At 39.0% G+C, this 15,442-nt stretch overlaps 1 protein-coding gene across 1 annotated transcript in view; it reads left to right on the top strand.

Annotated features, from left to right (window-relative positions):
* Positions 1-15,442, top strand: part of ZNF827 (zinc finger protein 827) — a 75,837-nt gene that overhangs the window by 36,582 nt on the left and 23,813 nt on the right. The window contains exons 6-8 of the mRNA XM_010023581.1: positions 3,575-3,823; positions 4,525-4,582; positions 9,062-9,165. Of these exons, the coding sequence (XP_010021883.1) occupies positions 3,575-3,823; positions 4,525-4,582; positions 9,062-9,165 (411 nt within the window). The remainder of the gene's footprint in view (positions 1-3,574; positions 3,824-4,524; positions 4,583-9,061; positions 9,166-15,442) is intronic.

Below are 15,442 nucleotides of genomic sequence, written 5' to 3'. Positions count from 1 at the left end.
AGTACAAGTTGACCCACTGGTTACCCCTGTCTGCTTGATTGTGAAAACTAGTACATGAGTCCAATTTATGAGACATATGGGAAAGGCTTTCTTGTCTAAGTTGATTCATAAAGTTGATTTGTAAAGCTGATGGGCATTTCAGCAAATAAGAGCAACTGAGCAAACCCAGTTCTCTTAGCTGTTCTCCTCTGATGTCTCGCAGTAGTCCCCCGACTATATTGGTAGCCTTCCACTGAACATGCCCCAAGATGTCACCTGTACTGGTGAGCCCCAAATGGGGGACAGTACTGTAAAGGCAGTCTCATAAGTGCAGAATAGAGGATAAGACTCTCCTCCGTATGGGTGCAGTTTTGATAATACGGCCCAGAGCATGGTTGTCCTTGGTTGCCACAAGGCCCCGTTGCAAACTTCCGTGCGACTTGTGTTGAATTGTAGTAGTCCCAACTTTCTGAGAAGTAGCTTGACTAAGCGCTTTCTAAAACCTGCCAATCTCTGTCCTAGGCTGTAGAGAGGCATTTTTAACACTAAATTTCAGAGACTCTCATATTGCTGCACCTCCTTCAGTTGACAGTGTCAGGCCACTAGGAATGAATTCTGTACCCTGAGCTTTTAGGTCGCACAAGTATTGTTCTGTGTTTCTGTTTTGTTTGGGTTTTTTAGGAAGGGCCACTACTTTGCAATTCCTTGCACTTCTGAATGCCAGAGAACCTGAAAGCTGTGGAAGAAATTACTTTCTTACGAGCCTGTCCAATACTACATTTTTATATCTGATGTGGAAAATTGTCTCGCTCAATGTGAATATGAAGTTCATTAAGGCTTCTATAGACCAGCTGATTAAAAGTCATACTGCTTTGTAAAGAAACAGCATCTCTGTGGCTTGATGACAGTACATCCATGTATGCAGTAATTTTGTCTGATTTTGTTAAGCTCTTTCTGTTTCACAAAGTTAACAGCAGAAAAATGCACACTAGATGATTTAGTTCATTTTCTGCCAGATGAGCTGTGTTCACTGCCTTGCTGTTCTGAGCTTCATCCAGGTTAGTTTTGAATGAATAGCAGACCATGTTTAGGAGATCATGGTCTGGGTACTTTAGAGTTATTTGTCTTTATCCCATGCTGACTTTTGATAGGAATTAGGTGTCTGTACTTCTATAAAAATCTGATATGAAGAAAATTACTTTTGTGTGCTAACACTGTATTCTGATACATTGCAGTTTATTTAAGCTAGCCCATTTATTCAAGGAGAAATGCAAAAGTGGAAAGAAGCCAAAGCTATCATGATTTTAATTATTTGAACCAGGAGACCTTTCAGCGTACCAGTCCTTGACTTGAAAAACTTTAGCTGCACTATGACCGTGTGAGATACCTAAGTAAGGAAATAAAGGGGTATCACCTTACTCCACGAATGTATCCCACTGTCTGTAGCACAGAAGGGAAAACAATCTTCAAGAATTTACAGTTTGACTGTGCCTGTGTAGTGAGATGAGTATGGGCATAACCTTAATTACAGTCTTTTGCCAGCACAAAATACAGCACAGCTGGGTTGTATGCCTCTGATTGCTGCTCATGGGACAGACTGACTGTGTTTCCCCTTCATTAGCTCTTGTCAAATTATCATAAAGACCCTCCTTCAATGTTCTGTCTGTGTTTGCTTTTGGGAATCAGGGTATGACAGGATTCATATTTGGCAGGGACATACTGTCAGATCAAAAGGGTGCAGTTGGGAAGGTAAAGGTCGAAGGAAATGATCAAATATGTAAATTTAGTTAGGGCAGTTGGAGTGCTAGCTGATTACAAGGGGGAGAAGGTCATCAGTATTGCTTGACTCTTGCCTTAGTTGGGGTCAGATCAGTTTGTCTGATACAAAAGCATTTGCAGGATGGGGAATTAAACTCTGTGGAGCAAGAACAGAAATAGAAAGAATATTTTAAAAGCAGAGAGAGCAGCAAAGGTCAGCTTGACACTGCACCTAAATTTGGCAGCTGGGTACAGAGCTTGGTCTGCCAGACATCTGAAGAACTCGTTTGTTTGCGGAGTTACCTGAGCTTTTGATTGACAGTGTTACCTGATGCGTTCCTTTGCTGTTCCGTGGTCACTTTCAATGCACAGCATGGTATTTTTACACTTCTGAACAGAGGTGCAGTGTTCTGTGGTTTTATAATAAGAGGCTAATGGAAGCCTTAAATAAAAATGAATTTAGAAAAAGAAAAATCTGCTTACCACTATAAAAGGGGATTATATTGTATTTCTAACTTGTCTTCAGTTGAGAATTCTTTATGAAGATATCTGAAGTCTGAAATGTGTCTGGTGGATCATAGATGGCAAAGGGTTTTATCATTGTTTATATGTTTAAGGATTAAAAAATGTCACAAGGAAAGATAGAAAGCACTTCTTGTAAATTGTCCCTGGAACATATCCAAGTGCCTTTTACCTCCTGGCTTCAATTTTTTTTTTCCCTCCACTTAAGAACGACAGGAATATGGGGGATGGGAGAAACCAGGGGAATGAAAAAGGACTTGGTGACACACATGAGTTTACTCTTAGGTGGAATGCATATGCCCTTGTGCTAAAGAGATTTTGTTTGGCTTTGGATAAAGACTACATGGCAGCAACAAGCTGACTAGCTGGTTATCGGGAATGACCAAGCTGAGTTTTGGTGCTGAGATTCATTGTAATGTTGGGTAATTGAAAACAAAAGGTCTATTGGTATTTGAAACTTTCACACCAACAGCAGAAAGTCTGAATCAAAAGGGCTGTATAGGTGTTTTGGGTGTGGGAGGCAAATGATCTTGGAGCCTTGATTTTGAGATTTCAGAGCTTTTATTCTGAAGAAAAAATGATCACTTGTCTTGCCAAACCAGAGCATTCAGCAACACCTGAAGAATCTCAAGCACAGAAAGTGAACTACAAAGTGGCTTCTAGACCGTGGTTTTGTTTCCTAGGCCCAGGACACCAGAGAGGAAGGCAAGGATATGGGCTTATAGAAACCTGGTCATTGAGGTTACTGGATCTTGTAATGTATGAGGGAATATATATGCTTGTTACAAAATTAGACTTCAGAAAAGCATGGGCCCCAGAATAATCCTCTCATCTTGAAAGCATATGCAGATATAACAAATCAGTTCTTCACACAGTTGTCTGGAATTTTCCATAAAAGAGAGAGACAGCAGAAGAGGAGCAGATGAGTGATTTAGAGTTTGTAAGAGGTCTTCAGTGCCCACCTTTGGAGAGCTGGTGTGTAGTTGCAACTTGATTTAATAAATAAAAATAAAGCTTCACTAGCTGATGTATGATCACCCAGTATTCGTAGAAAGTGACATAACTCTCATATTTACAAATACACAACTGTTTCCTGCTCTCTAGTATGAAAAATTATTTTCAAGAGATTGCTTCTATTTATAACCCCCAAAAGAATACTGTAGCAGTCAGCTGCTTGCTGCCCTTACCATTTGCAGTGCTACGGTATACAAATTATAACGTTGTAATTGTGATTCCTGCTTTGAGTACTCTGAAAAATTGTGGCCTAATTAAATAATTGTGGTGGTTGTTTATTTTTTTAAATACATATTTGCAGCTGAGAGTTACAAGGAAACCCAGATGGTAAAGATAAAGGAAGAACCAATGGAAGTTGACATTCATGATTCACAGGCTTCAGTGTCACCCAGCCAACCCAGCCAGAATGTTGGCTACAGCACTTTATTAGGGCGAGACATTAGTGAACACATACAGAAGGCACCAGAAGGCCGTGTGCTCCCAGAAAGAAATCTGTTCAGCCAAGACATATCAGTGAAGATGGCATCTGAGCTGCTCTTCCAGTTATCAGGTAAAAGCAGTGGAAAAAGTAGAAAGTTGAACTTAAAGATCAAAAAAGAGATTGCGTATAACCATTAAGGTGCTATCAAAGTGTGAGACTGCTATGGCTGAAAAGTAATAGGAATTAGAGCCCTTCTACCCTCACATTAGGAATGCAAAAGCCTTGCCAAACGTTCCCTGTAGTTAGCATATGCTCTAGAGCATTGTGACAGGTCAGGTCCACAATATTTGAACTGAACTGGAAAAGCCAGAGTTCAACTCCTGTATTTTTGAAAGCTAATTAAATGATTTTGTGACAACTGGTTGATCCAGGTCTTGGAGTATATGAGAGCCTATAGATGGCAGCTGCTGGCTTAGGGGCTGTGGCTGCAGCCGGCAGTGCTTCTGGGACTGCACTGTCCATTTCTCTTAACAAAGAAAGTGAACCTCAGCTATTACATAAAGGCAATGATATCAGCACTGTGTTTAATGAATGCTTCTATTGCACACTTTGCATGAAGCTCTAACACTGAATTATGAAGCTGAAAAAATTTGTTGATGTTAGTTTAAATAAAATTATGCCCATTCTCTAATCATGCTGTAACCATTTACCCCACATTACTGTGGGTTATGCTGTTGTCAGAAAGCATTAAAATAGTTCTGTTGAATAAAACCTGATAGGGAACATATGATATATGCTAATCACAAAAACCCATGTATGTTCCTCTGCAGAAAAGGTGAGCAAAGAGCACAACCACAATAAAGATAACACCATCAGAACTACAACCAGGTAAGTACAGTCCGTTGTTATGTGCAAAGCTGTAGTGTAAATAGTATTGCTTCGTTTTGCCTTGTGAACTCAAATGTGTCTTTTTCCTGCAAATGTGACCTGATACTACAAATGTAAGTTATTTTCATGAGTAATGTAACTTACATCTGAAAAATTACACTTATGGATCTGATTGCTTAGAGTTCATGACAAAAAAGGCCTTTGGACCCAAATGACTGTTCTCCTCTGATCAAGTATTCATACATCATTTTAAGAATTCTTTTTTTTTTCTTATATTTTTTTTTCCTACAAAAAGTGAAAATTAAAAGAAACTGCATAGTACATGCAGTGCTTGAGGAAAGAACAGGCTGACAACTGGATTTTAAGACATGGACCAATGTAAGGAGAGGTGATTTTGATTCAGTCTTCTGTCAAACTTGATTTCTTTAATAAAATTTCATTTTAGTATTTCTATCATCTCAATGCCTTTCAGAGACGAATTTTTAAAAGTCAGACTGTAAGACAATGCTAATGAAACATTTGTTACAGATAACAGTCACATTAGTATGATGAATGAAATTATCTGGGAATTAAAAACATGATCCAATTATAGCACGTGCTGTTAAAGAAATATGCACTTTACAGCATTGTTGCTGGGAACAAGCCCATGAGTTGTTTACATGTATGTGAGCAGCAAAGTGAGGTGTCCCTATGGGAAAACTCAAAGCTCTTATGTAATAAGTGGTAGCTGGAATTGGTAAAAATTTAGAAGCCCATGGTGAGGAGTAGGCAGGAATTGGCAAGAGTTCCTACCTGAAAGTAGGAAAGTATTCTTTCCTACCCAGAAGTTCCCTAATCAGTGTGGATGAGTTGGAGACTGAGCACACTGAAGTGACAAAGTTCCTTCAAAGGTAAAGTCTTTCTGTGCCTCTGCAGCCCCTTCTACAGAAGTTCCCAGCATGTTCAGTGCCTGCTAAGACAACTTTGTCCAGGCAGAAATTGAGAAGCATTTCAGTTGCATAAGAAATGATCTCTATGTTGTTCTTAAATTCCTAGGTCTATCCATTCATTTCATGGTAACTGCAATAAATAAATAATTTGTTTTTAATAAACTGACCCATCTCAGTAAATGTGCATTAGGGACTTTTTCATGTTACAAGTTGAAAGGTAATTAAATAGAGCTTTTTAACTTCTGGCCACTGTGAATGCTTCCCATGTTTGCTTGTTTGGGAATTTGTGGGATACGCAGCCTGCAAAGCCTTCCTGTGACTACTTAAAAGGCATAAGTCTGAGAGATACCTATGGAGATAAATACATATGTTGTCCAGCTACTTCTTAACTATCCAGTGTGCATTGCAGGAAGGGGGTGACAAATAGTTGAGAATAGATTTCAGTGTCTCATGATGTTACCAGCAGGACTGGTGTGAGAATCCAGAGCTGCTTCTGGATCTATCAAAGGTAATTCAAACTGGAAAGGTTGAGGACAGTTCAAAGACAACTTCCCCTTCCTCTGGCTGCCAACTGCTCAGAGTGTAGCACAGTTGGCTCTTGTCAAACTTGTGCTGAGTTTTACTGAGAAGTCCTGGTAATGGCTGCTAGCCATCAAAGTGTGAAATACCAAGTGCCTGGTTCGATTTTTCTTATCTAACCTATCTATCAACAGAAGAAGACATGAATGAGAAGAGCTTCTTAAGGGGAAGTGAGTCAGTGTACTAAATCCTATCAGTTCAAACAGATTGACTTGAAAGACCTTGCCAAAAAAACCCCACCCAAAACCAGCAAAACAGCTGGAAGTCTTTACTGGTAAGAGTATGACGCCTTCTCAAAAACAGAATGTGATGGAGCAGCCAGTGAAGGATAGAGGCATGCAGACTGCATCAAGAAAGTGTGGTGTTTGGCTCCCCAGCCTACATCTGGAGTAACGACAGAAAGGCATTTGAAACACAGTTGTTGAATCACAACCTGACAGCTGCAGGGAGCCAAGGTGAGGTCAGTGTTACCCACCTGTGAGTATCTGGGGAGCGTAAAGATGAAGCTGTGTCATTGGTGAGTCTTAAATCAGCAGAGCTCAGCAAGATGAGATACACAAGCAGTTTTTGCTGTCTTACTCCATATTAATATTTCTAACTGTCACCTGTCTGTTGCTATTCCTCCTGTGAGTATTCCTGGACTTTGTGAGCATATGACTTCGCTTAAGCAGCTGAAGTTGGCAAGGATTCCTCACAGTTCAATGGCTGAGAGAGATGGTAGGGCCTGCCATCTGTGATAAGAAGACAGAAAGTGGAGAAGCAAATGATCTTGAAGTGAATATGCCAGTATAAGATGCCAGGATAAGTTGCTTTCATCTAGAGAACTGTGTAGCCATAAAACTGGAAAAGTGCAGCCAGAAAAAAATACTAAAGCTTAATCTTCATCTGAAGGGACTTTGCACACTGAGAACAATTTATGTCATTTCTTACTATAAGGCAGGAGCTCCTCCCTCCATACTTAGCTCTGGGAATTGGAGGACGTATCTGCTGAAATTAAAATAACAATAGGGCAAACACTGGAAAGGCTCAGCTGCCATTCTAGAGAAAGGCAGAAAAGAGGTATCCAAGGATGATTCTGTAGTTCACCAGAGGCCGATGGCAGAGAGGGAAATCCTTGGGACACAACATGATGCAGTCTTCAACAGCAACCTGCTCATTGTATATGGCCTAGCCTTGAAACAGATAAGCTCTGCATTGTCCATTTTGCTTAGAACCAGCAATTAGCAGTGTCCCAGTGACTGAATGTAAGGCAGAAGCAGGAAGGCCAACATGGAAACCTGAGTGGATTACAAGATTTTGAAGAGTTACAACAGTAATAAGACTTTTTTTTTATCAGTGTTTTTCTTTCGAATCGTTATTAAAGCAATGAGAGGAATGTTGCGATAAATGATGCCGTATTTTTATACAGCAGCAGTCTGGTTTATATTATGTTACCCCAGAGTAGAAGCGTAAGTCTTGGGAAAAATTAAGTTTTGCACATGTGGTCTGGAGCTGTTTTGCTTTATCCTGATCACTTGTTTTCTTGAGTATTACACACTGTTCAGCTATCTGCAAACACTGAACTAACTGTTCAGGTTTGGGGCAGCTTCACGCCTTCACCTGCAGCACAACCTAACTCTGACTGTGTTTATGGTTATGTTCAACCTTTTGTAGAAATACCAAAATATCCTACTAACTGTCATATATAGAACAGCACAAAATGAATAATGGCCACAAAATGTAACGAGAAAGCAAATGACATGATTGACAAAAGCGTTAACATGATCATGTTAACTAATTATCAGCAAGTTTCCCAAAGGTGGAAGAGATCTGGCAGAATACAAGTGACTTACTGGAGAACACCTTGTTCACCCTCTGCAGAAAAATTCTAAGAGGAAAAACTTATGTAGATGTCGTTGTTTAGATTGACACCTTGAGTATCTGGGCTGGTAGGGTCAGCTTGGTTGGTGCTACTGGCATGTAGTTTCTGGATGTGGACTACCCACTGTGCAATGCTTTGTAAGACCTCTTAGTACATGCTTTATCCTGAGCAGGTTCTTGGATAAGAACAGGATGCTGAAATGAGCTGGCCTCCTGTCCTACACCTTTAAAATAATCCACTATACAGCAGCTTGTTAAGGATTCTCAGTATGAGATCATGTTTAATGTAATTCTCATCTTGCTTAGAAGAAACTGATAGTTTGCATGCAGATGAAATACACTGCCTTAGTAAACAGTTTTCCAAGATAGACTGCCCTGTTCCGTTTTGAATTTTTTGGTGTATCTCTTACTGATGTCTGTCTGTATTGTAGACAAGGAATTCTTGTTTCTGTTATGATCTTTAATTGAGCAGAAAACAGAAAACTGACAGAAATGCCAACTCATTATTGAAATTGACTTTTTACTGCCTGTTAATTAAAACCAAAGCATGCTATGCTTTTTGGAGTCAAGTAGCTGATAGGTTTTGCACTTAATACTCTTTGGGAAGTAACCATTCAGTTAGATTGTATGAATTGTTTCCTGCTTTAAAAATCAAACTCATGGAGTTCATTTCATTCGCTGAATGCCGTGTTTAACCTGACATTTGAAAAGTTTTGTTTTAAAAAATAATTACTATATACTGTATTATCAAATAATAATATTTCCCACCTTTCCTGATTTCCCTCTCCAAATACAACAGTAGAATACAAATTTTTGAAGGATTAATTGTAATGATCCAGATTGTATGGTGATACAGCAAATCTGAGATGTTGAATTGTAGGTAAAAGCCTTTTGGGAGAACTTCAGTTTTTACTCTGAGATGCAGTTTTACCAAGACATACCTCTTCTCCCCACCTTGCCTCACAGTCTGCATATCTTTCAGCATGAATTCTGTAAATTTTAACAAGGTGGTATTTGCTATAATATTAAGATGATAGGATCAAAAATAATGTTTACTTCTTCTGTTAACTGCTATTTTGTGTACAAAAAGACATCTCATTTTTTCCTATAGCCCTTTCTTTTCTGAAGACACATTTAGACAATCACCTTTCACTTCCAACTCGAAAGATCTCCTGCCTAATGACACTACTCTTCATGGAAGGACATCTGCACCAGGTCAGATACTTTTTTTCTTTCATTACTTCCACCTTATATACCTTTTTAAAATTTTGTGACTGGAAACTCCACCACCTGACCAGTACTGTTAAAATGTAGGGTTTTTTTTTTGTCAAAGGCCACAATCTCTCCATCACAGTAAGTGCTTCTTATTAAGAATAAAAAGAAAAAAGTTAAATATTGCTGAAACATTTATATTAATAGTCTTTAAACTGCTACTTCCATGAATTCTGCAAGAGCCTATAACAGGTTAAACTCAGCAGCATTAACAGAGGCTGGGGGGTTTGTATGTGTGTCTCCCATATGTAAAAGAACTTGACTGATGTCAGATTACTATCTGCTGTTCTCCTGCTACTGGCCATTTCCACCTCCATCTCTCAGAGTACAGATGAAATGTTTGCACTACATGTATCACAGTGGCTGAGCTTGGCAATACAATATTCCTGCCTTTAACAGTAGTTTAAAACCTTTTTGGAAAGATAGGGAGTTCTTAAATATACTGAAAAGTCTCAGTATTTGAAGGTACATTTCCACTGATATTCTGAACAAGTTGACAGGCATTTTATGTCTAGGTGTAGCTTGGGTTATATTCTGCATTAAAATGGAAAATAAAGGCATGTAACAGTACTATTCAAGGTGGCACTGAACACGTACAAAAACTTGATAGGTGCCTTTACTGTCCTGTTGCAAAGTAAGTCATTTGCTAGTTCACTGCTATCTGTTCTTAAATTAATTGCTCTCAGTTCTAAAGGTCAGTAATTACACAGCCAGCCGTAGGGAGGGTTACTCACCTTTTCTTAGCAATCAATAAAGATTTGGGCATGTTACTGCTAATTTTCAGCTATAGACTGTCACTTAATTTAGAACTTAACAGACCCTTCATTTTTTTTAATGCTTGAATAGTCATTTGACAGCTTGTGAAGTGGCAGATGAGGGTAAGAGCTAGATGTTTTCTAAGGGTAAATATGCATAGCAGGAAGAAGAAGATTTGTAGCATAAGGGCAAGGGTCTTCAAGCTAGCCTGAGCCACACTTCTGCAAGGAAGTAGTGGATTTTGTAACTCTGGGTGAGGAGAACCAGATCACGTGTGGCGCTTTTAAGTATTAAAATGTAAACAGGGTTAGCACTTCAATCCTGGCTTTTGACCTTGGCATAACATGGAATATTCATATACCCAGATGAAAGACGAGAACTTTTAGACTCTTCAGGCAGCGCTTGATACCTCAGAGGACATGACCTCTAGCAGTAATGCTCTTACATAGTACCAAGATGAATGTATAAGAATTTTATTTCTCTGTAAGACTTCATATTAAGTGAGGCAGCTAAAACCATGGTTGGGTTTTGGTGACGTGTTTAATCTTATACTTGAAAGACATGAAGTGTCTAGCTCGTCAGGACATCCTGGAGTGTTAGAATGGCTTCTGAGGAACTGGGTTTTGTATGTCTGTGCTGCCCCATAATCTGTCGTATGGAATATAAGTACTACCTTGATAGGTCTGTGTATTATATATGATACGTATTTCTCTGTGAGTGTAAGACTCTGATATGTAATAGCGGCATGTGTACTGAAAATGAAAAATGCCAGTTTCTGCTTAATTTTTATTTTTGAAACAACCCTGTCATTCAAAATATGTTGATTTTTCTCAGTTTAATAATAAATCCTTGGACCTGAAGGGTAACTTCACAGTAGCACCAGAAATGCGATTTAAATTTTTAATCAATTACAAATGTGATATTCATGTAAAAGAACAGCAGAATACCCATAGGTAGATTTCCTACTAGTTTCAGCCTTGCAAGAAGAAATAGTCTATGTAGTGCTATGCATAACTCAGAAGAAACTTTGGTCCCGAAGAAAGTAGTGTATAGAAACAGTGACAAACCATTATAATTGACAACAGGATGTAACAGGAAATGCTGTGAAAATGTGCATGTGGTGTCCTGTGGACAAATGGTATGTGTGCTTTCACTTGAGATTTGTATTGGGTTGCTTTATTCCTGAAAGAGGATAGTAAGAAGAAAAGAACAGTGTAAGGAAAATGACAGGAAATTTGCAGTCCAGTGTTATCTTCAAGTCATCAACTAAAATGTAAGTAGGTTACTGCTCATGGCCAAGAGCCTTCATTAAGCAGTGCTCATATCCAAAAATGCAACTCTGTGCCACTGTCACCACAGCTAGCAGGGTCTGATGAACAAGGATGGGGCCTGAGCTGCTGCTCTGCGCTGGCTTTCTGCAACCAGACTTGACTCAGGCAGACAGGGTGGCATGAGGAAGCCTTTGCTGCCAGTTGGTCTTCGGTGGCCTTGGTTGAACCCCACGTATGTAGTGCTTCTTTCCAAGAGAACACCAGTATGGGTGGTTGTATCCCCAGACTCCTGCCAACTTTCTGTCTGCAGACTTCTTGGCACCCTAGCTGCTAGGAATTGGGAAAAGTGACAGGAACATAGGACAGTAAGATATCTCATGTCAAACTCAATTCTTTTCTGTAATAGGTGATAACGTTATATAATCTCATTCGTTGTCAAGCTCCATCTTAAAACCTGTTGCAGGTTTAAGTATGAGAACACTGCTTCTGAAGCTCATCCTTTTGAAGGGCTGGGACCACTCTGTTTTCAGGCTGAATTTATTCACACCAAATTCTGGTTTTGTTGTTTCACCAGTGCTGCCTTTCAGCTTTGATAATTCTGCTCCCTTGTGATGTTCACTATCTGGTGTTCCATCTCACACCCCCACTAATCTTTTTCGGAAAAGTAAGCCAGCCAACATTTTTTAGTCTCTTTTAGTATGATAGAGTTTCCATTTCCTGACTGACTTCACAGCCTTTTTCTGCTTGTTTAGGGAAATTAATTTCTGCAAGTATCAGTAGGTAGAACCATACCTGCTATTTTACAGGAGGTCTTACCAAAGACTTTTTCAGCAGCATGCAGTCTTTTATATGTATATTGGAAATGCCTCTCCTGATTAAGCTCGATCTTTGTAATTACAACATGCTGATGACTCCCAGTTCATTTGCTAATCAAATAGCAACATGTTTTTCATTTCCTTTACAATTTCAACTGATGATTTCAGCATGCAACAGAAATTCTTGTTCCTGCTTTCTAAGCATATGACCTTGTAATCTGAATTGTTTCGTTTATTATTTTAGCTCTCAAGATTCTTTAATACTCTGAAATTTCTGCATATTGATGATACTGCTTTCACTGATGCAATGCTGGGGTTTCTTGTGCTGAAGCTATTAAAGAGGATTTTTAAGTGTGATTTGTCCAAAATTCAGTCCTTGAGACTTCAGCTTAGTGACCTCCTCAGCACAAGCTGCTGCTCTTCTTACATAAGAAAACTTACAAGAAAACTGCAAGATCAGGTATTTAAGAGGAAGAGCACTCTTTGTAAGGCATTGAGTATGTAAGATCCCCAAGGAGTATGAAATAATTAGGAAAGATATATTAAAAGATGTGTGAGAGCAAGGCACTGGTCAGGGCATTCACTGGAGAAAAAAACCTCAACTAACTAAATAATGACGTAGCCATGGATTTGGCCTGAAAAAAAGGTGTTGCAATCCTGATCAGCAGCAGTATCACAGGCAGTAGATGTGATTCTCATGCGGTAGATTTTAAGTCTGGTACCCAAGGAAATGACAACAAAATCTCCAACAGCTGTCGGAAGGGACTTAACAGCCATGCAGAAGCTGTGGTACCCCCCTGATAATCTGTGGTGAATTCTTAATGTTCTAAAAAGGGAAGAAAGTAGTTTCCTATAGTACATAGTTTGAAAGTACTGGATAGATTTAGGGAACTACTTCCCTTCCTTTTTAAGGTGTTCTGTATATTAATAACCATACAAAGTTAGTTGTAGTTACATTACACTTTTCTGTATTACTGTTACCATCCAAATAAGCTCATTTTTACTCAAAAAATGGAAATAAAATAAAATGGTATTGATAACTACATCAATCCAACCCATTTTGCTTAAAAATTACCATAGTGTCAAAGTCATGCCTAATACAAAGTCACATTAAAACCAAATCAATTATTTCAGCTTTCCCCTATAAGAATAGCAAAATGACCTTTTTTTGGTCTAGCAAAAGGTAGGGAGAAAAAAAATGAATGAAAACGTTCATTCCAAACAGACACTTTGAAGGGGCATTTTTATCTTCTGTTTTATAAGGCTCTTATGACAGAGTAGAGTTTAGTTTTATGTCAGACTATATAGTTCAGTCCAGATGACTGGATAAATTAAAAACTTGATCTTATGCTGGTATTCCCGACCCTTAGCTGATCTTCAATGTGTTTTAATAGTTTTCCACTAACTTACTGACTCATTCTGTAAATCAAACTTGCCTTCATAAAGTCAAGATAAGCAATACTCACTATTCCTTTTCTGGTCAGGTTATTGGTACTGGTGAAGACTCCAGCCATGAGGGTTTGGAAGTATTTTTTCTCCATGTATGTCTGTGTGTAGTATAATAATACTTCATTATTTTTTCACCTATTTGCCTGTGGTATTCTCCTTCGTTTACATTGACAATGCTGAATATTGAAACAATCTTATCTGTACGGGATTAAATAAAAAAAAAATTTTTTTTTTTATTTATTTACTACTTCTTGCAAAACTGTTATTTATTGTGTTAAGTGAATTTCACATGGCTAAAATAGACTTTTGGAACTGGAGGATGTAGGTCTTGGGGAGTTGTAGTCCATGAATAGCCCTGGCATTTTTAATCTTGTCCATTGGTGCTAGGGATAAATTTACCAGTGTCACTTATTTCAATGAAATAAAGGCAGTAAAGCTTCTGTGCTCAAGTACTCTTTTGAAAATGCATCAGAGCCTCTTCTGTCACTGTAGCCTCTTCTGTCACCGTGTCTTCATACTCTTCACTGACCTGTAAGATGACAGAGGAGGCCATGCTTCCTCTTCAGAAATGCCTAGAAGCCAATATCGTATCAGTACCGTGGTACTTGGTTCAGTAGAGAATTGGAACCATAGTGCAAAAGTTTTGGATTGTGGTACTGTCAGTTGTATTTTTGTTGATGTTGTAATTAGTGGCATTATCGCATATTCATGTTTAGTGAACTGAGGTAATATGTGTAACAAAGATTTCCGTATGTTTGGAACTACAGGACTGCTCAGGAGATGCACACGTTTCTCCTGTTCCTGTTCATGCTTACAGCTGCCTCCTTTTCTCTAAAGCAGTAATTCCACTGTAACTTTTATATACTTGAATGGAAAAATCTGCCTGCTCCCTGGGCCTCATCTCTGCACAATCTGCAACACAACAGCACTAACATTTGTGTGGCCACATTGTAAGCCAAATCAGGGGAAGTAGTGAACTAATCTCCTTATTTTTCTAATAGTTTGTGGGAATGTTGGGATGTGAGCAGGGTGAAGGCAAGGCCATATCTTTCGGCCATGTGAAATTTCAGCGTTTGTGTGATTGACGTTGCTGTGACCACACTTAATCTTGTTTACGGTCTTCTCTGACTGTAGCTGAAAAATACCTCCTGAAGGGTTAGAGTTTTAACTTGAACGTGATAAATAATCAAGCTGTTCATGTTGCACAGATAACACATTCTTTTGTATGAAGTATTTTGCATGTGTCTTCCTAATCCCTTTTTATAGGCCCTGTAAGATCAATACACCTCTTGATGTTGCAAGTTTGTGTGACTTTAAGCATCTAGAAAGTACATAGCAAGAGCTCTTCTGGTCTAACCTGCAGATGTACTCATATATACTCTTTTCCAGCAGTATCTGTGGTTGGTTCTGGTCTCCTGTGCTCTGCAGCAAACTAAACTTCTCCATCCATCTACAGCAACCAGCTTTGAATTTTGGTTCATCACTGGGTTAGTTAAGAAAGTCATGACTTTAATACATTGAATATGAGGTTAGAGTGAATCTGACTATAGTTTCCATTTCTTCGCAAGTTGCTGGTGACAGTTTTCCTTCTTGATCTCTTTCAGTCTGCTGCCAGGCTTTATATTTTTAGCTTACCTTACCTTGTCCCTGAGACCACTGTAACTTCACTGCAGAAATGAAGGGACACCTTCTGGGTTTGATTTCTGTGTAGGGGTGTCCTGGTTTCAGCTAATAACAGTTATTTTTCTCTTTCCTAGTAGCTGGTGCAGTGCTGTGTTTTGGCTTTAGTCTGAGAACAAACACACTCATGTTTTAGTTGTTGCTCAGTAGCACTCACCCTGATCAAGGACTTTTCAGTCTCTCATGCTCTGCCAGTGAGGAGAGGCATGGGAATCCAGGAGGAAGCAGAGACAGGACACCTGACCCAAA

Source organism: Nestor notabilis, unplaced genomic scaffold (assembly GCF_000696875.1).
Source record: "Nestor notabilis isolate BGI_N333 unplaced genomic scaffold, ASM69687v1 scaffold11271, whole genome shotgun sequence".
NCBI classification, from domain to species: Eukaryota; Metazoa; Chordata; class Aves; order Psittaciformes; family Psittacidae; genus Nestor; species Nestor notabilis.
Note: the sequence above shows the minus strand (reverse complement) of the source record. Positions and strands in the feature narration are given on the sequence as shown.